The sequence below is a fragment of the Coregonus clupeaformis genome, chromosome 5, assembly GCF_020615455.1.
Source record: "Coregonus clupeaformis isolate EN_2021a chromosome 5, ASM2061545v1, whole genome shotgun sequence".
Classification (NCBI taxonomy): Eukaryota; Metazoa; Chordata; class Actinopteri; order Salmoniformes; family Salmonidae; genus Coregonus; species Coregonus clupeaformis.
Genome location: NC_059196.1, coordinates 5411516 through 5433122, shown reverse-complemented (window position 1 = coordinate 5433122; position 21607 = coordinate 5411516). Strand labels below are relative to the sequence as shown.

The following is a 21607-nucleotide window of genomic DNA, read 5'->3' as shown; positions in this document are numbered from 1 at the left end:
ACACTGTACTGCATAGCTGTAGGCGTGTAATAGATGTTTAATAGCATGTGTAGGGCAAAAATAGCCTAAAGATTCTCGGATAAGGGATTATTCAGACAGTCAGGACAAACTGTTCTTTCAGTATTCAGCCAGCAATTGTCCTAGGAACCTTCTCCTCAAAACTCATAATCAGTAATCAGTGTGCACCTCAGTAGAGAAAAGTCATGATTTCTCCCTCACACCACCATAACCGACGCTGGGCCAATTGTGAGCCGCCCTATGGGACTCCCAAGTTCCATCCTCTGAAGTTCCATCCATCTGTGACGTTACAGTGTGACCGTTGCCCTCTTACCTTGGACCAGCAGACGGGTGGTGTGGAGCACCTCTCCCTGGTCGCTGAAGGCTCGACACGTATACGCCCCTCTGTCGTCCCGAGTGATCCCCAGCACTGTCAGACTCCCATCATGCACCTGGGGTGGACAAGTTTGTGAGAGACAGATCAAACATACAGAGATGGTATTTATAGTCCCCTCTAGCTCAGTTGGTAGAGCATGGCGCTTTCAACGCCAGGGTTGTGGGTTCGTTTCCCACGGGGGGCCAGTATGAAGTTGTATGCACTCGCTAACTGTAAGTCGCTCTGGATAAGAGCGTCTGCTAAATGACTAAAATGTAAAATGTATAAGCATAACCTAGTGAAATGGCACACCAAAATCAAGGCAAGATTGAGTTTTTTTTGTCTTTGGTCGGAATGTATGTTTCGCTCTGTGAGTCGGTGGGTAGGTCTGTGTACAGAGGTATTAATATAGAGAGCATACAACCAATACTCTAAAGTCTAAACTCATCATCATGTAATTCTCGAATTAATCTCGTTCCCAGATACTTCCGCCCAAATGCGCGAAGAGTCTGGTAGACCAATGCATCAAACTTGGCCTTCGTGAGCTAATACAGAGAGCCAAGATAAACTCCAGGCGCATAGGCATTGGCTTAATTGGCTTAATCTACCAACCAATCATCTCCCACAACACCTTCCCCCTAACTCTCCCACAGAGCCACGCCTTGCAGTTGTGTGATTCGCTAAAATTAAATGACAAATACTTTACTCAGGTCACACCCATAGAATTCTATGGTCACTCCCACTAAGGAAAGCTTTGAGTGGTTGATATCCCAGGCTTATATGCGCTGTGCGCAAAAGCCTGGGGACGAAGTTATTCTCTAATTAACTTTGGTTGTGATGTGAAGCTAATCTCTCCAGGTGGTAACCTGGGAAACGTCTCACTGTGCACCTGTATTACCTCTCCCCTCTGCCGAGGAGGACGCAGACTGGAACCAATAAGCAGGGAGGGAACACATTAACCCAACCTAATAAAAATACCCTCGTAAATTATGCAGTAGGGTTGTTGGGTTCTGTCCATTCAGGTTACACACAGCTGTAGCCCTGTCCATTCAAGCAAACGGGAGAGAATCTGCTAAACCTCTGGGATTATACCTATTAATCTGTCTCTGAAACCTTTTAGCCAAGAGAGTTTAGCAGCCACTAGACACACCCAAACAGTGGTCCATCCTGCCTTGGGTCAGCCCAGCTGAGGTAGGACTCCCTGTTAATCCCACTCCATGGCAGGACAAACACACATAGCTGGGCCACAGTTATGACACAGTAACCTACACTACACTTGCAGCAGTGTAATAGTCAGCAGGCCATTTCTATGGGGAGGGGAGGATGGGGATGGGAGGATGGGGAGGGGAGGATGGGGAGGGGAGGGGAGGATGAGAAGACGAAGGTGGATGTGGAGGAGGAGGAGGAGGAGTTCAGACACAACACATTGACTAATGTGTGGGATCTCAAACAGCAGGGGGTGCTGAGATGATGACCATGATTCCTCCTCTTCTCTCCACTGTCATATTCCTGCCATTCTCTACCAAGTCCTCATGGACACCAGTTATCCATGGAGTGCAATCATTACCACCATCTCTTTACTACAATGGGAGTCCTCAAATGTATAGACTATGGCTTGTTTGGGTATATAATTTTTTTTCTAGTTTCCTCTCACAGCAAACCAATCAAAAGCAATTTGAGGGTTCAAACAAATCATAAACATATTCCACCGTTACTACCAATACGCCTAAATGCTGTGTGCATCAAAGCATGCTCTTTGATGTGAGGCACTTGGCTCACTGTTGATATTCATGTTTAGTATAACATTTATATTAAGAGTAACGTAATATTGATGCAGTAGGAGGGATGAGGAAGTCTTCCGATCGTTTACTAAGGCGAACATGTTAAAGCCCTGGGCTCCTCCACTCTAACCTTTGATGAGGCTGTGGTGTGGGAGCCTGAGATGGGTGAGAGAGAGGGATGAGAGAGGGGTGAGGGAGGAGTGAGAGATGGGTGAGAGAGAGGGGTGAGAGAGAGGGGTGACAGAGGGGAACAAGAGAGGGAAGAGAGGGATTAGCGAGAGGGATAAGAAAGGGGTTGAGGAAAGGAATGAGAGAGGGGTGAGAGAGGGTATGGGATAAGAGAGAGAGAGAGGGATGAGAGAGGGGTGAGAGATGGATGAAAGAGAGGGGTGAGAGAGATGGATGAAAGAGAGGGATGAAAGAGGGATGAGAGAAGGGTGACTAGCTGAGAGAGGGATGATAAAGGGATGAGAGAGGGGTGAGAGAGGGGTGAGAGAGGGATAAGACACAGGGCCAGCTCGCTGAGTGACAGACACAATGACACAGGAATGAGGCGAGCTGTCACTTCCTGTACGTCACACATCAAGTCCAAATGTTAGGTGCAGCCTTCAGCAAGCCTTCAGCAAGCTCAGGGATTTACTCCATCTGAAACATCTGAGTGTAGAGAGGGGTGAGAGAGGGGTGAGAGAGGGGGTTGTCCATGGTTCACAGGGTTCCTTAAAGAGAACTGGAACACTAACTCAAAACATGACAAATGAGAGAGGGGGTGCAGCCGAGGCTTGACACGCCTGGACTGTTCTTCCTCCCCTCAGGGACCCGCCCTCTGCAGGCCTTCTGCAGCCTGACTGACAGACTCTCCTGGCCAATCACAGACATGCCAGACAGTCCAATTAAGGGCTTCTCGATCTGCAATCTGGGTGCAGTGAAAAGTGCACAGACAGACAGCAGTCTCACGTATACTCAGGCAGATGGTGGTGTGTGCTGAAGATTTCCTCCAGCATACAACACCACACCTATAGACTGCCTTCTTACTTGAACATGAGTTATGAAACAGAATGAATAAGCTTATCTACAGCCAGTCTGAGTATCCAGATAGACGAAAATGCACGTTTTAAGAAAATGACCTACTGTATTGCCACCAAAATAGTGTAGATTGAGAGAATGTTTTGGCGTCTGTGAAAGCTTTTACGGTATATCTACAGCTTAGTCTGAGTACCCAGATAGAGGAAAATGCATGTTTTTAATCAAAACAAATCATACATTTTCATAAAAAGAGTGTAGCATTCACAACTGTAAATTGTCATGATCAGGCTTCCCTAAACTGATAACATTGTGTACACATTGTTTTGGAGTCTGTGAAAGATTGTATGGTATATCTACAGCCCAAGTACCCAGATCGAGGAAAAGGCATGTTTTTAGACAAATAATCAGTTTTCATCAAATGATAATCCATTCACAACTCAAATTGTCTTCATCAGGCATGAGAACATTGTGTAGAGACTGTTTTGGAGTCTGTGAAAGCTTGTATTGTATAGCCTAGCCATACGTAGTTGTTCTGAATATTTCCATACTGTTCAGTGCTTACTGTACCTTTGTTCCATAGCAAAAAAAACATCAGGAGCAGTGACATCTTCAGAAGCGGTGGGGTGGGGCTGGTCTTAAGCATGTAAGACAGGTATAATATCTAAGATTTCAACGTCACATCTGAATGACTCCAAGAACTTAAAGGGCTAAATTATCTGGAATCCACATACCTTCAAGGCTCCTTTCCCTAAATATCAAAGAATGTCATGGCAGCCCTAGAAAATTGACAAATCCGATATTAACCTGGAGAAAATAGCTAGCATGTTTTATTTCCACTGACCTAAAATAGAATCACTTTCACAGGCCATTTCACTGCTGATTCAAGGTTTAAAGGGCATGTATTTCTAGCCGGAGGTACAGTACATTTGTTGTCCAGTTTGGCTTACCGTGTATTTTCCACTGGTTGCAAGGTTCTCCCCATCCCTCAGCCAGCTGATCATTGGTTTGGGGTTTCCCTGGGCGGAGCAAGTCAGCAGAGTGCTGCCCCCCTCCTTGGCCTCCACATACTGTGGGGGTGTGGTCGTAAAAGTGGGAGGGGCTTTAGGGAAAGAAAAAACATCATTAGCATATTTTCTATCCACTGAGAATATCTTAATTTCTTGAAGGTATTAAAAAGTTGGGCATTTCCGAGATGTGGCATAGTCTTTAAATGAACTGCCTATCAAAACTGTTTGTGTCCATTCATCTCTAACTAGCATTACACAGGGATGAATCCAGGCTCTGTCGTAGCCGGCCGCGACCGGGAGACTCATGGGGCGGCTACAATTGGCCCAGCGTCACCCAGGGTAGGGGAGGGAATGGCCGGCAGCGATGTAGCTCGGTTGGTAGAGCATGGCGTTTGCAACGCCAGGGTTGTGGGTTCGATTCCCAAGGGGAGCCAGTATGAAAAAATTAAAAATAATAATGTATGCACTCACTAACTGTAAGTCGCTCTGGATAAGAGCGTCTGCTAAAACAACTAAAATGTAAAAAAAAAAAAAAAGAGGAATGACTGTTATAAATCAAATACACATTGATAAATCTCTCAAATTTACTCAAATGTAAGAAATGTGTTCCCTCTTCAATATAGGCAAAGATTACCTAATATGCTCTCTATGAACCCAGTGAAGAGCATCACATCACAACCATCTAACAGAATACAGCCACTAATAAAACCAATCATTACAGCACATCTGTTCCTGGGCCTCACTAATATCCTTATGGGTTTATCATCTATTTCAAGCTAACTAGCTGCTACACTACATCTCATGAGTAAACTGCATTTGGTAACTCTGGTTCTAAACAGCAGCAGCTGCATTGTTCTATCCAGGACGTACATGCCAGGCGGTGTCTGAGAAAGGCCCCAAAAATTGCCAAAGACTCCAGCCACCCGAGACATGGACTGTTCTCCTTGCTCCCGTCTGGCAGACGGTACCGGTGCATCAAGACACAGACCAACAGACTCCTAAACAGCTTCTATCCCCTGGCCATAAGACTGTTAAATGGTTAACAAATACTGCTCTCCGTCACACCTACGCACAGCTAAAATGATTATTGATTCGATTTATTACTACCACTATGTTGCCGTTCATTGATTATTGATTGCTATTACCATTAGTATCTATCTATTTTATCCTGCTACTTGTCACAATTACTCCTGTTTACATGTACAGTGCTTTAGAAAGTTTTCATTTCCTTTGATTAATTTTTTTTTTTTATGTGTTACAGTCTGAATTTAAAATGGATTAAATTGAGATTTTCTGTCACTGGTCTACACACAATATCCAATAATGTAAAAGTATTATTCTTTTTTTTTTTTTTTCAATTAATAAAAAATGAAAAGCTGAAATGTCTTGAGTCTGCACAGCGCGTTATCGACCCAGAACATATCGGATTTTCTGCCGGAATCACTGAATCACTGGACCTTTAACACCGGATCATCGCAACTAGCTAGCTGCAAACGAATGGATGTTGTGGTTGGCTAATCAGCCTTGAGCTAGCCTTGAGTCAGGCCCATCTCCCGGCTATCTACCTCTCTGTCAACCGGACGGGACCTCCTAGTGTCGACACGGAGCCCCGCCGATCCATCACGACTGGTCTGCCAACGTAATCGTCTGTGGTTTCAACAGGCTTCCCGTTGCGACGACCACGAAGATCCATCTGCTAGCCCCGGCCCGCTAGCACACGCAATTCAACAGCCGTGCTTCCTGATCGCCTGTGCTGTAGCACCACTCGAACTGCTCTCGGACTCACATTGCTGTTCACTGGACCTTATGATCACTCAGCTGCACAGCTGATGCCTGCTGGACTGTTCCTTTACACGGTACCCTGTCCTGTTTTATCTGTTTAGCCTCAGCCCAAACTTTCATCGCCATTACCAGTTGTTGTCTTAGCTCTCTCGAATAACACCTGTGATTGCTTTATGCCTCTCTCCCATGTCAATATGCCTTGCCTATGGCTGTTCCAGTTAGTTCTTATTATACAATTTCACTGAAGAGCCCCAAGTCCCTCTCAAACTGCCTCAGATAGCTCCTTTGTTCCACCCCCCATACACGCCGAGACCGGCTCAATCGGTGCCTCCAGTGATGCTATCTCTTTCATTGTTACCCAACGCTTAGGTTTACCTCCACTGTACTCATATCCTTCCATATCCTTGTCTGTACATAATGCCCTGAATCTATTCTACAACACCCGGAAATCTGCCCCCTTTATTCTCTGTACCAAACGCACTAGAAGACCAGTTCTTAAAGCCTTTAGCCGTATCCTTATTCTAGTCCTCCTCTGTTCCTCTGGTGATGTAGAGGTTAACCCAGGCCCTGCAGCCCCCAGTATCACTCCTACTCCCCAGGCGCTATAATTTGTTGACTTCTGTAACCGTAAAAGCCTTGGCTTTTGCATGTTAACATCAGAAGCCTCCTTCCTAAGATTGAGTTATTCACTGCATTAGCACACTCCGCCAACCCTGATGTTCTAGCAGTGTCTGAATCCTGGCTTAGGAAGGCCACCAAAAATTCTGAAATGTCCATACCCAACTACAACATTTTCCGTCTAGATAGAACTGCCAAAGGGGGTGGAGTTGCAATCTACTGTAGAGATAGCCTGCAGAGCTCTATCATACTATCCAGGTCTGTGCCCAAACAGTTTGAGCTCCTACTTCTAAAAATCCACCTTTCCAGAAATAAGTCTCTCACTGTTGCCGCTTGCTACAGACCCCCAGCTGTGCCCTGGACACCATATGTGAATTGATTGCCCCCCATCTATCCTCAGAGTTCATACTGCTTGGTGACCTAAACTGGGATATGCTTAACACCCCGGCCATCCTACAATCCAAACTAGATGCCCTCAATCTCACACAAATTATCAAGGAACCTACCAGGTACAACCCTAAATCCGTAAACATGGGCACCCTCATAGATATCATCCTGACTAACTTACCCTCTAAATACACCGCTGTCTTCAACCAGGATCTCAGTGATCACTGCCTTATTGCCTGCGTCCGTAACGGGTCCGCGGTCAAAAGACCACCCTTCATTACTGTCAAACGCTCCCTAAAACACTTTAGCGAGCAGGCCTTCCTAATTGACCTGGCCCAGGTATCCTGGATGGATATCGATCTCATTCCGTCAGTAGAGGATGCCTGGTTGTTCTTTAAAAGTGCTTTCCTCTCAATCTTAAATAAACATGCCCCATTAAAAACAAGAAGAACAGATATAGCCCCTGGTTCTCCTCAGACTTGACTGCCCTTGACCAGCACAAAAACATCCTGTGGCGTACTGCATTAGCATCGAATAGCCCCCGCGATATGCAACTTTTCAGGGAAATTAGGAACCAATATACACAAGCAGTTAGGAAAGCAAAGGCTAGCTTCTTCAAACAGAAATTTGCATCCTGTAGCACTAACTCCAAAAAGTTTTGGGACACTGTAAAGTCCATGGAGAATAAGAGCACCTCCTCCCAGCTGGCCACTGCACTGAGGCTAGGAAACACTATAACCACCGATAAATCTACAATAATCGAGAATTTCAACAAGCATTTTTCTGGCCATGCTTTCCACCTGGCTACCACTACCCCGGCCACCAGCTCTGCACCCTCCGCTGCAACTTGCCCATGCTCCCCCACCCCCCACCGCCCGCTTCTACTTCACACAAATTCAGACAGCTGATGTTCTGAAAGAGCTGCAAAATCTGGACCCCTACAAATCATCTGGGCTAGACAATCTGGACCCTTTCTTTCTAAAATTAGCAGCCGAAATTGTCGCAACACCTATTACTAGTCTGTTCAACCTCTCTTTCGTAACGTCTGAGATCCCCAGAGATTGGAAAGCTGCCGCAGTCATCCCCCTCTTCAAAGGGGGTGACACTCTAGACCCAAACTGTTACAGACCTATATCCATCATGCCCTGCCTTTTGAACGTTTTTGAAAGCCAAGTTAACAAACAGATCACCGACCATTTCGAATCCCACCGTACCTTCTCCGTTATGCAATCCGGATTCCGAGCTGGTCATGGGTGATCCTCAGCAACGCTCAAGGTCCTAAACGATATTATAACCGCGATCGATAATAGACAGTACTGTTCAGCCGTCTTCATCGACCTGGCCAAGGCTCTTGACTCTGTCAACCACCGCATTCTTATTGGCAGACTAAATAGCCTTGGTTTCTCAAATGCCTCGCCTGGTTCACCAACTACTTTTCAGATAGAGTTCAATGTGTCAAATCGGAGGGCCTGTTGTCTGGACCTATGGCAGTCTCTATGGGGGTGCCACAGGGTTCAATTCTCGAGCCGACTCTTTTCTCTGTGTATATCAATGATGTCGCTCTTACTGCTGGTGACTCTCAGATCCACCTCTACGCAGACGACACCATTTTGTATACATCTGGCCCTTCATTGGACACTGTGTTAACAAACCTCCAAACAAGCTTCAATGCCATACAACACTCCTTCCGTAGCCTCCAACTGCTCTTAAACACTAGTAAAACTAAATGCATGCTCTTCAATCGAACGCTGCTGGCACCCGCCCACCCGACTAGAATCATTACTCTTGGCGGGTCTGACCTAGAGTATGTGGACAACTACAAATACCTAGGTGTCTGGTTAGACTGTAAACTATCCTTCCAGACTCACATTAAGCATCTCCAATCCAAAGTTAAATCTAGAATCGGCTTCCTATTTCACAACAAAGCCTCCTTCACTCATGCTGCCAAACATGCCCTCGTTAAACTGACTATCCTCCCGATCCTTGACTTCGGCAATGTCATTTACAAAATAGCCTCCAACACTCTACTCAGCAAATTGGATGTAGTCTATCACAGTGCCATCCGTTTTGTCACCAAAGACCCATATACTACCCACCACTGTGACCTGTATGCTCTTGTTGGCTGGTCCTCACTACATATTCGTCGCCAAACCCACTGGCTCCAGGTCATCTATAAATCACTACTAGGCAAATCCCCGCCTTATCTTAGCTCATTGGTCACCATAGCAACACCCACCCGTAGTATACTATGCACTCCAGCAGGTATATCTCACTGGTCATCCCCAAAGCCAACATCTCCTTTGGCCGCCATTCCTTCCAGTTCTCTGCTGCCAATGACTGGAACAAACTGCAAAAATCTCTGAAGCTGGAGACTCTTATCTCCCTCACTAACTTTAAGCATCAGTTGTCAGAGCACCTTACCGATCACTGCACCTGTACACAGCCCATCTGAAATTAGCCCACCCAACTACCTCATCCCCATATTGTTATTTATTTTGCTCATTTGCACCCCAGTCATCATCTCTTGCACATCTATCATTCCAGTGTTAATACTAAATTGTAATTATTTTGCACTATGGCCTATTTATTGCCTTACCTCCATAACTTGCTACATTTGCACACACTGTATATATATCTTCTGTTGTATTTTTGACTTTATGTTTTGTTTACCCCATATGTAACTCTGTGTTTTATTTTTTTTATCGCACTGCTTTGCTTTATCTTGGCCAGGTCGCAGTTGTAAATTATAACTTTTTCTCAACTGGCTTACCTGGTTAAATAAAGGTGAAAAAAAAAATATATATACAGTGGGGAAAAAAAGTATTTAGTCAGCCACCAATTGTGCAAGTTATCCCTCTTAAAAAGATGAGAGAGGCCTGTAATTTTTAATCATAGGTACACGTCAACTATGACAGACAAATTGAGGAAAAGAAATCCAGAAAATCACATTGTAGGATTTTTTATGAATTTATTTGCAAATTATGGTGGAAAATAAGTATTTGGTCACCTACAAACAAGCAAGATTTCTGGCTCTCACAGACCTGTAACTTCTTCTTTAAGAGGCTCCTCTGTCCTCCACTCGTTACCTGTATTAATGGCACCTGTTTGAACTTGTTATCAGTATAAAAGACACCTGTCCACAACCTCAAACAGTGACACTCCAAACTCCACTATGGCCAAGACCAAAGAGCTGTCAAAGGACACCAGAAACAAAATTGTAGACCTGCACCAGGCTGGGAAGACTGAATCTGCAATAGGTAAGCAGCTTGGTTTGAAGAAATCAACTGTGGGAGCAATTATTAGGAAATGGAAGACATACAAGACCACTGATAATCTCCCTCGATCTGGGGCTCCACGCAAGATCTCACCCCGTGGGGTCAAAATGATCACAAGAACGGTGAGCAAAAATCCCAGAACCACACGGGGGGACCTAGTGAATGACCTGCAGAGAGCTGGGACCAAAGTAACAAAGCCTACCATCAGTAACACACTACGCCGCCAGGGACTCAAATCCTGCAGTGCCAGACGTGTCCCCCTGCTTAAGCCAGTACATGTCCAGGCCCGTCTGAAGTTTGCTAGAGTGCATTTGGATGATCCAGAAGAGGATTGGGAGAATGTCATATGGTCAGATGAAACCAAAATATAACTTTTTGGTAAAAACTCAACTCGTCGTGTTTGGAGAACAAAGAATGCTGAGTTGCATCCAAAGAACACCATACCTACTGTGAAGCATGGGGGTGGAAACATCATGCTTTGGGGCTGTTTTTCTGCAAAGGGACCAGGACGACTGATCCGTGTAAAGGAAAGAATGAATGGGGCCATGTATCGTGAGATTTTGAGTGAAAACCTCCTTCCTTCAACAAGGGCATTGAAGATAAAACGTGGCTGGGTCTTTCAGCATGACAATGATCCCAAACACACCGCCCGGGCAACAAAGGAGTGGCTTCGTAAGAAGCATTTCAAGGTCCTGGAGTGGCCTAGCCAGTCTCCAGATCTCAACCCCATAGAAAATCTTTGGAGGGAGTTGAAAGTCCGTGTTGCCCAGCGACAGCCCCAAAACATCTCTGCTCTAGAGGAGATCTGCATGGAGGAATGGGCCAAAATAATAATAATATTATAATAATATGCCATTTAGCAGACGCTTTTATCCAAAGCGACTTACAGTCATGCGTGCATACATTTTTGTGTATGGGTGGTCCCGGGGATCGAACCCACTACCTTGGCGTTACAAGCGCCGTGCTCTACCAGCTGAGCTACAGAGGACCACCCGGCAACAGTGTGTGAAAACCTTGTGAAGACTTACAGAAAACGTTTGACCTGTGGCATTGCCAACAAAGGGTATATAACAAAGTATTGAGAAACTTTTGTTATTGACCAAATACTTATTTTCCACCATAATTTGCAAATAAATTCATTAAAAATACTACAATGTGATTTTCTGGAAAAAAAAATCTAATTTTGTCTGTCATAGTTGACGTGTACCTATGATGAAAATTACAGGCCTCTCTCATCTTTTTAAGTGGGAGAACTTGCACAATTGGTGGCTGACTAAATACTTCCTTCCTTCAACAAGGGCATTGAAGATAAAACGTGGCTGGGTCTTTCAGCATGACAATGATCCCAAACACACCGCCCGGGCAACAAAGGAGTGGCTTCGTAAGAAGCATTTCAAGGTCCTGGAGTGGCCTAGCCAGTCTCCAGATCTCAACCCCATAGAAAATCTTTGGAGGGAGTTGAAAGTCCGTGTTGCCCAGCGACAGCCCCAAAACATCTCTGCTCTAGAGGAGATCTGCATGGAGGAATGGGCCAAAATAATAATAATATAATAAGCCATTTAGCAGACGCTTTTATCCAAAGCGACTTACAGTCATGCGTGCATACATTTTTGTGTATGGGTGGTCCCGGGGATCGAACCCACTACCTTGGCGTTACAAGCGCCGTGCTCTACCAGCTGAGCTACAGAGGACCACCCGGCAACAGTGTGTGAAAACCTTGTGAAGACTTACAGAAAACGTTTGACCTGTGGCATTGCCAACAAAGGGTATATAACAAAGTATTGAGAAACTTTTGTTATTGACCAAATACTTATTTTCCACCATAATTTGCAAATAAATTCATTAAAAATACTACAATGTGATTTTCTGGAGAAAAAAAATCTAATTTTGTCTGTCATAGTTGACGTGTACCTATGATGAAAATTACAGGCCTCTCTCATCTTTTTAAGTGGGAGAACTTGCACAATTGGTGGCTGACTAAATACTTTTTTTCCCCACTGTATATATATAAAATATATATTACCACTAGTTATTACCATAAGTATTTATATATTCCTGCTAACAGTCACTTTTCATCCCTGTTTACAAGTATATGTCACGAGTTACTAAGCCAGAACCCAGAAGCAGACCAGGACAAGGTAAGTTGAAACGAAGGTGAGTGTTTATTTACAAATTCAAGAGTGATGCTGAATCATCCAGGGAACAGAGCGGGCGGCGTTGATTAGTTGTTAGGGGTGTAGTGGTTGATCCAATCATGGCTCGGCAGCCGCCGACCACCAGGCAGAGGTTGGATGAAGGTTCCGGACGAGTGATGTTCATGGCTAACGATCCGGCAGGGAATGGATGTTAGGCCAGAGCCTAAGAAGGGTGATGATCAGGACCAGGTGTGCAGATTGCTGATGGGATGCAGGTGCGGAAATCAAGAGAGCTCCCCGGAGCGTTCCAGAACCCTCGGGAAACTGGAGATCCCGAGCAGAAAAACTAGTCCACAGACAGGACCCGACTCAGACTGCCGGGATCGTTACAGTACCCCCCCTCCGACGAACGCCACCGGGCGGACTCCCCGGAGCGCCAGGATGGAGGCGGTAGAAGTCACGGATGAGGTCAGCATCTAGGATCTGTCGCCGCGGAATCCAACTCCTCTCCTCAGGACCATACCCCTCCCAGTCCACGAGATACTGGAAACCCCGGCCCCGCCGTCTGGAATCCATGATGCGTCGCACCGTGTAGGCAGGACCACCTCCGATCATCCGAGGAGGAGGAGGAGGAGGCGGAGGAGGCAACAGAGGACTGAGGAGAACAGGCTTGAGGCAGGAGACATGAAAGGTGGGATGGACTCTGAGCGTCCTCGGGAGTTTGAGTCGAACTGCCACCGGATTGATCACCTTCTCCACCACAAACGGACCAATGAACTTCGGTAACAACTTCCTAGACTCAGTCCGTAAAGGAAGATCCCGTGTGGCCAACCAGACCCTATCTCCGATGGTGTAGGTGGGAGCGGGGATCCGGCGACATTCGCCTGGAGCTGATACCGGTCCGAAACTCTAAGGAGTGCCTTTCTGGCCCGATGCCAGGTCCGGTGGCAACGACGAATATGGGCCTGAACAGAAGGCACTGAGAGCTCCTTCTCCTGAGAAGGGAACAAGGGAGGTTGGTAGCCATACAGGCACTGGAAGGGAGACATCCCAGTGGCAGATGTAGGGAGAGTATTGTGGGCATACTCAACCCAAGGCAACTGAGAGACCCAGGAGGTGGGGTTGGAAGAGGCCAGGCAGCGTAGCGTGGATTCCATCTTCTGGTTAGCTCTCTCCGCCTGACCATTAGATTGGGGGTGAAAACCAGATGTGAGACTGACTGTAGCTCCAATGGCCAAACAGAAGGACTTCCAGACAGCAGAGGTAAACTGAGGGCCACGGTCGGAAACGATATCACTGGGCAACCCGTGGACCCTGAAAACCTCCCTAACCAGGATCTCGGACGTCTCCGAGGCAGAGGGAAGCTTGGCAATTGGCACAAAGTGGGCGAACTTGCTGAATCTGTCCACGATAGTCAGAACGACCGTGTTCCCCTCAGAAGCGGGCAACCCAGTGACAAAGTCCAGGGCCAGATGCGACCATGGTCGCCGGGGAATAGGAAGGGGGTGAAGTAGTCCAGAGCTGGGCCGATTGGTACCCTTATTCTGCGCACACACTGGACAGGCAGCAACATAACCCCGAGTATCCTCGGCCATGGCAGGCCACCAAAAAGCGTCTCGCGAAGAAACGCCATCGTCCGAGCCACGCCAGGGTGACAAGCCATCTTGCTGGCGTGGGACCATTTGAGGACCGCAGGACGAACCGACTCAGGCACAAACAACCGACCGGGTGGACCGTTACGGGACCGGGCTGCGTCCGAAGAGCCGCCATCACCTCCTCCTCAATCCTCCACCTAACAGCTCCCACGACGCAGTTCCGGGGGAGAATTGTCTCGGTCTTGGACCCACCCTCCTCCGTCTTGGAGAACATCCGAGACAAGGCGTCCGCCTTGCCGTTCTTAGATCCAGGTCGGAACGTCAGGGAAAAATTGAATCGTCCGAAAAACAACGACCACCTGGCCTGACGGGAGTTGAGACGTCTAGCCGATTGCACGTAAGCAAGATTCTTGTGGTCAGTCCAGACAATAAACGGTTGCTCCGCCCCTCCAACCAGTGGCGCCACTCCTCCAAGGCAAGTTTCACCGCGAGAAGCTCCCGGTTACCCACATCGTAATTCCTCTCCGCAGGCGAAAGGCGACGAGAGTAGTAGGCGCAGGGATGGAGTTTACTGTCCGTGGAGCATCGCTGCGACAGGATGGCGCCAACTCCCACATCAGACGCGTCCACTTCAACGACGAACTGACGGGCCGTGTCCGGTTGAGAGAGAATCGGTGCGTTGGTGAATCGCCTCTTCAAATCCAGAAACGCTCGATCCGCCTCCGGATTCCACTTGAAGCTCCTGATACTGGAAGTCAAGGCAGTTAACGGAGCGGCCACACGGCTGTAATCCCGGATGAATCTGCGGTAGAAATTCGCAAACCCCAAAAATCTCTGGAGCTGCAATCTCGTACCGGGCTGGGCCCATTCCAGAACCGCTCTAACCTTCTCCTGGTCCATCCTAATCTCTCCCCTGGAGATGATGTACCCGAGAAAGGATGTCGTGTGGGCGTGAAACTCGCACTTCTCGGCCTTCACGAACAGGCGATTCTCCAACAATCGCTGCAGAACCTGCCGGACATGCTGGACGTGGTCGGAAGGTTCCTTCGAGAAGATCAGAATGTCATCCAGGTAAACAAACACAAAGAGACCGATCATATCTCTCAGGACGTCGTTCACCATACTCTGGAATACCGCTGGAGCATTGGTCAGTCCAAACGGCATCACCTGATACTCGAAGTGACCCATCGGTGTATTGAAACCCGTCAACCACTCGTCTCCCTCTCTGATCCGGACCATGTGATACGCATTGCGTAGGTCTAGCTTGGTGAACACCGTAGCACCCTGTAAGGAGTCGAAGGCAGAACTCATCAAGGGCAGGGGATACTTGTTCTTGACCGTGATGTCATTCAACCCCCGATAATCAATACACGGTCGAAGAGAGCCATCCTTCTTACCCACAAAGAAGAATCCTGCCCCCAGGGGTGATGACGAGGGACGAACGAGACCAGCAGCTAGGGACTCCTTGATGTAGGTCTCCAAAGCCTCACGTTCAGGTCGGGAGATACTGTATAACCTTCCCTTGGGGTAGACAGCTCCAGGGAACAGGTTGATGGCACAATCATATGGTCGGTGGGGAGGGAGTGACAGAGCCTTCTGCTTACTGAACACTTCCCCAAATCGTGATATGTCTCGGGAACCAGGGACAAATCTGGGGGTTTAGCCTCAATCACCTGACTGGGAACCGAATGGGGACAGGCAGTCTTGAGACAGTTAGCATGACAATCAAGGCTCCAACTCGTTACCTTGCCCGTCACCCAATCGAACGTGGGATTGTGTTCCTTCAGCCAGGGGTATCCAAGGACCAGAGGAACATGGGAAGACGGCAGAATGAAGAATGAAATCATCTCCGAATGATTCCCCCGACAACAGCATCTTAACCGGTTCCGTCCTCATCGTGATACGTGCCAGACTACTGCCGTTCAGAGTGGTCGCTTCAATGGCTTCCGGCAATTGCTCCTTGGAAAGCCCCAGCTGTTCCACCAACTCGGCATCAAGAAAGCTTCCATCGGCACCTGAATCGATAAAAGCGTTAATCGCTAAGCTCTGATTCCTGTTCACAAGGGTAGCCGGGAAACGGGGTCTGACAGAGGTACTGAGAGGTTGAAACTGGCTCGCTAAAAGTCCTCCCAACTTTAGCGAGCCGGGCAGTTTGACGACCGCCGGGAACAAGTGGAGATGTAATGTCCCGAGCTACCACAGTAGAGGCAGCAGTTGGTCTTACGTCTATGTTGACGCTCCTCCTTGGTTAACCCGTGCCGCCCCACTTGCATGGGTTCAGAATCGGGAGAGAGGACCTCTCCACTAATCCTTTGTGGTGGAGAATGATCGACGTGTTCTGGTCCACCACCCGACCCGACTGGGAACTGAGAAGCTGATCGATTGGACGGACCCCATTGCTTCTCCCTCCTTCGCTCTCGGACTCGATTATCCACCCGAATAGACAAGGCTACCAAGCTGTCCAGGTCACTAGGCTCCGGATAGGAGATCAGCTCATCCTTGAGCTGCTCCGACAGACCCTGGTAAAAGGCCGCTTGCAGAGACTCCTCATTCCACCCACTCTCCACAGCCAACGTCTTGAACTCGATCACGAAGTCGGCCACGCTGCGAGTTCCTTGGTGAAGCGAAAACAGGCGCCTAGCTGCGTCCCTCCCTCGGACGGAATGGTCGAAGAGCTTCCTCATCTCGGCCGTGAACCCCTGGTATGAAGCCATGCAGGGGTCTTGTCGTTCCCAAACGGCTGAAGCCCACTCCAGCGCTCGACCACGCAGCAACTCAATCACAAAGGCTATCCTAGCCTTGTCTGTGGCATAAGAGTAGGGCTGTAGATCGAACACTAACCCACACTGCATAAGGAAAGAACGGCATCTTCCCAGCTCCCCCTCATATTTATCCGGCGTCGGAACCTTGGGCTCACGGAAGGACACCGCTCCAGACGCGGCAGGCGAGATGGGTGAAACCGGTAGTGGATCCTCCACCGGAAACTTGCGCTGGTTCTGGACCTCCGTCAGACCGGTAGAAAGGTTCCGAACTGCCAACGCGATCTCCTGTAGCTCCGTGCTATGATGGCCCAACATCTTCTCCTGATGGGTAATGGCATGGCGAACAGAGTCCAGGTCCGCTGGGTTCATTACTGGCCGGATCGTTCTGTCACGAGTTACTAAGCCAGAACCCAGAAGCAGACCAGGACAAGGTAAGTTGAAACGAAGGTGAGTGTTTATTTACAAATTCAAGAGTGATGCTGAATCATCCAGGGAACAGAGCGGGCGGCGTTGATTAGTTGTTAGGGGTGTAGTGGTTGATCCAATCATGGCTCGGCAGCCGCCGACCACCAGGCAGAGGTTGGATGAAGGTTCCGGACGAGTGATGTTCATGGCTAACGATCCGGCAGGGAATGGATGTTAGGCCAGAGCCTAAGAAGGGTGATGATCAGGACCAGGTGTGCAGATTGCTGATGGGATGCAGGTGCGGAAATCAAGAGAGCTCCCCGGAGCGTTCCAGAACCCTCGGGAAACTGGAGATCCCGAGCAGAAAAACTAGTCCACAGACAGGACCCGACTCAGACTGCCGGGATCGTTACAGTATATCCGCCTATCACACCTACAGTGACACTCTCTCACACACACACACTCACACACACACACACACACACACACACACACACACACACACACACACACACACACACACACACACACACACACACACACACACACACACACACACACACTCACACTAACAGCCAAACACTTACACTTACATACACACACACTCAACACCACGCACACACCCACCACGTATGCTGCTGCCATACTGTTTACTATTAGTATTATTATTTAACTTGCTACCAGTCACTTTCTCCTAATCCCCCGCCTACATGTACAGTGAGGGAAAAAAGTATTTGATCCCCTGATGATTTTGTACGTTTGCCCACTGACAAAGACATGATTAGTCTATAATTTTAATGGTAGGTTTATTTGAACAGTGAGAGACAGAATAACAACAACAAAATCCAGAAAAACGCATGTCAAAAATGTTATAAATTGATTTGCATTTTAATGAGGGAAATAAGTATTTGACCCCTCTGCAAAACATGACTTAGTACTTGGTGGCAAAACCCTTGTTGGCAATCACAGAGGTCAGACGTTTTTTGTAGTTGGCCACCAGGTTTGCACACATCTCAGGAGGGATTTTGTCCCACTCCTCTTTGCAGATCTTCTCCAAGTCATTAAGGTTTCGAGCCTGACGTTTGGCAACTCGAACCTTCAGCTCCCGCCACAGATTTTCTATGGGATTAAGGTCTGGAGACTGGCTAGGCCACTCCAGGACCTTAATGTGCTTCTTCTTGAGCCACTCCTTTGTTGCGTTGGCCGTGTGTTTTGGGTCATTGTCATGCCCATCCACAACCCATTTTCAATGCCCTGGCTGAGGGAAGGAGGTTGTCACCCAAGATTTGACGGTCCATCGTCCCTTTGATGCGGTGAAGTTGTCCTGTCCCCTTAGCAGAAAAACACCCCCAAAGCATAATGTTTCCACCTCCATGTTTGACGGTGGGGATGGTGTTCTTGGGGTCATAGGCATCATTCCTCCTCCTCCAAACACGGCGAGTTGAGTTGATGCCAAAGAGCTCCATTTTGGTCTCATCTGACCACAACACTTTCACCCAGTTCTCCTCTGAATCATTCAGATGTTCATTGGCAAACTTCAGACGGGCCTGTATATGTGCTTTCTTGAGCAGGGGGACCTTACAGGCGCTGCAGGATTTCAGTCCTTCATGGCGTAGTGTGTTACCAATTGTTTTCTTGGTGACTATGGTCGCAGCTGCCTTGAGATCATTGACAAGATCCTCCCGTGTAGTTCTGGGCTGATTCCTCACCGTTCTCATGATCATTGCAACTCCACGAGGTGAGATCTTGCATGGAGCCCCAGGCCGAAGGAGATTGACAGTTATTTTGTGTTTCTTCCATTTGCGAATAATCGCACCAACTGTTGTCACCTTCTCACCAAGCTGCTTGGCGATGGTCTTGTAGCCCATTCCAGCCTTGTGTAGATCTACAATCTTGTCCCTGACATCCTTGGAGAGCTCTTTGTTCTTGGCCATGGTGGAGAGTTTGGAATCTGATTGATTGATTGCTTCTGTGGACAGGTGTCTTTTATACAGGTAACAAACTGAGATTAGGAACACTCCCTTTAAGAGTGTGCGCCTAATATCAGCTCGTTACCTGTATAAAAGACACCTGGGAGCCAGAAATCTTTCTGATTGAGAGGGGGTCAAATACTTATTTCCCTCATTAAAATCCAAATAAATTTATAACATTTTTGACATGAACTCTCACTGTTCAAATAAACCTACCATTAGAATTATAGACTGATCATTTCTTTGTCAGTGGGCAAACGTACAAAATCAGCAGGGGATCAAATACCTTTTTCCCACACTCTATGTGTGTGTGTGTGTATGTGCGTGCCTGCCTGCGTGTCTGCGGGCTGTGGGACTGTGTGTGTGTGGGACTGTGTGTGTGCTGGTGCCCTGTTCTGCTGTGGTCCGGCAGCAGTAAGAGAGGGCCTAGCATGGGGCTGTCTGGACCATCCAATTACTCCAGTATCCCTGCACATTGTACATTTGGTATTGGCACTGACCCTGTATATAGCTTCCATTTCTTGTGTTTTCTTTACTGTATACAGTATATATTAAATTTTTTAATTTCAAATCAAATCAAATTTGATTTGTCACATGCGCCGAATACAACAGGTGTAGACCTTACAGTGAAATGCTTACTTACAAGCCCTTAACCAACAACACAGTTTTATGAAAAATAAGTGTTAAGTAAAAAATAGATAAGTAAAAAATGATTAAAGAGCAGCAGTAAAATAACTGTAGCGAGGCTATATACAGGGGGTACCGGTACAGAGTCAATGTGAGGGGACACAGGTTAGTCGAGGTAATTGAGGTAATATGTACATGTAGGTAGAGTTAAAGTGACTATGCATTGATAATAAACAGAGAGTAGCAGGAGCGTAAAAGAGGGGGTGGGGGGGACAATGCAAATAGTCCGGGTAGCCATTTGATTAGCTGTTCAGGAGTCTTATGGATTGGGGGTAGAAGCTGTTAAGAAGCCTTTTGCCATGCGGTAGCAGAGAGAACAGTCTATGACTAGGGTGGCTGGAGTATTTGACAATTTTTTGCACCTTCCTCTGACACCGCCTGGTATAGAGGTCCTGGATGGCAGGAAGCTTGGCCCCAGTGATGTACTGTGCTGTACACACTACCCTCTCTAGTGCCTTTCAGTCGGACGCCGAGCAGTTGCCATACCAGGCAGTGATGCAACCAGTCAGGATGCTCTCTATGGTGCAGCTGTAGAACTTTTTGAGGATCTGAGGACCCATGCCAAATATTTTCAGTCTCCTGAGGGGGAATAGGCTTTGTCGTGCCCACATCACGCCTATCTTGTTGTGTTTGGACCATGACAGTTTGTTGGAGATGTGGACACCAAGGAACTTGAAGCTCTCAACCTGCTCCACTACAGCACCGTCGATGAGAATGGGGGCGTGCTCGGTCCTCTTCTTTTTCCTGTAGTCCACAATCATCTTCTTTGTCTTGATCACATTGAGGGAGAGGTTGTTATCCTGTCACCACACGGCCAGGTCTCTGACCTCCTCCCTATAGGCTGTCTCATCGTTGTCGGTGATCAGGCCTACCACTGTTGTGTCGTCGGCAAACTTAATGATGGTGTTGGAGTCGTGCCTGGCCATGCAGTCATGGGTGAACAGGGAGTACAGGAGGGGACTGAGCACGCACCCCTGAGGGGCCCCCGTGTTTTTTTTGTTTTTTGTTTTTGTCATTTAGCAGACGCTCTTATCCAGAGCGACTTACAGGAGCAATTAGATTTTTCACCTAGTCGGCACGGGGATTAGAACCAGCGACCTTTCGGTTACTGGCACAACGCTCTTAACCACTAAGCTACCTGCCGCCCCCGTGTTGAGGATCAGCGTGGCAGATGTGTTGTTACCTACCCTTACCACCTGGGGGCGGCCCGTCAGGAAGTCCAGGATCCAGTTGCAGAGGGAGGTGTTTAGTCCCAGGATCCTTAGCTTAGTGATGAGCTTTGAGGGCACTATGGTGTTGAATGCTGAGCTGTAGTCAATGAATAGCATTCTCACGTAGGTGTTCCTCTTGTCCAGGTGGGAAAGGGCAGTGTGGAGTGCAATAGAGATTGCATCATCTGTGGATCTGTTGGGGCGGTATGCAAATTGGAGTGGGTCTAGGGTTTCTGGGATAATGGTGTTGATGTGAGCCATGACCAGCCTTTCAAAGCACTTCATGGCTACAGACGTGAGTGCTACAGGTCGGTAGTCATTTAGGCAGGTTAAATTAGTGTTCTTGGGCACAGGGACTATGGTGGTCTGCTTGAAACATGTTGGTATTACAGACTCAGTCAGGGACAGGTTGAAAATGTCAGTGAAGACAGTCACGTCCTGGTAATCTGTCTGGCCCTGTGGCCTTGTTAATGTTGACCTGTTTAAAGATCTTACTCACATCAGCTACAGAGAGCGTGATCACACAGTCATCCAGAACAGCTGATGCTCTCATGCATGCTTCAGTGTTGCTTGCCTCGAAGCGAGCATAGAAGTAA

The 21607-nt window shown here is 47.7% G+C and overlaps 1 protein-coding gene and 1 non-coding gene across 6 annotated transcripts in view; one reads left to right on the top strand and one right to left on the bottom strand.

Moving 5' to 3' along the window:
* The window catches only part of LOC121559437 (protein turtle homolog B), a 77821-nt gene that overhangs the window by 26671 nt on the left and 29543 nt on the right, over positions 1 to 21607 (bottom strand). For all 5 annotated transcript variants that reach the window (XM_041872690.2, XM_041872697.2, XM_041872667.2 and 2 more), the window contains exons 4-5: positions 4125 to 4276; positions 332 to 449 (exon numbers count right to left, since the gene is read on the bottom strand). In XM_041872690.2, coding sequence (XP_041728624.1) covers positions 332 to 449; positions 4125 to 4276 — 270 coding nt within the window. The remainder of the gene's footprint in view (positions 1 to 331; positions 450 to 4124; positions 4277 to 21607) is intronic.
* trnae-uuc lies at positions 506 to 580 on the top strand. The gene has a single exon. It is a non-coding gene; the product is annotated as a tRNA-Glu (tRNA).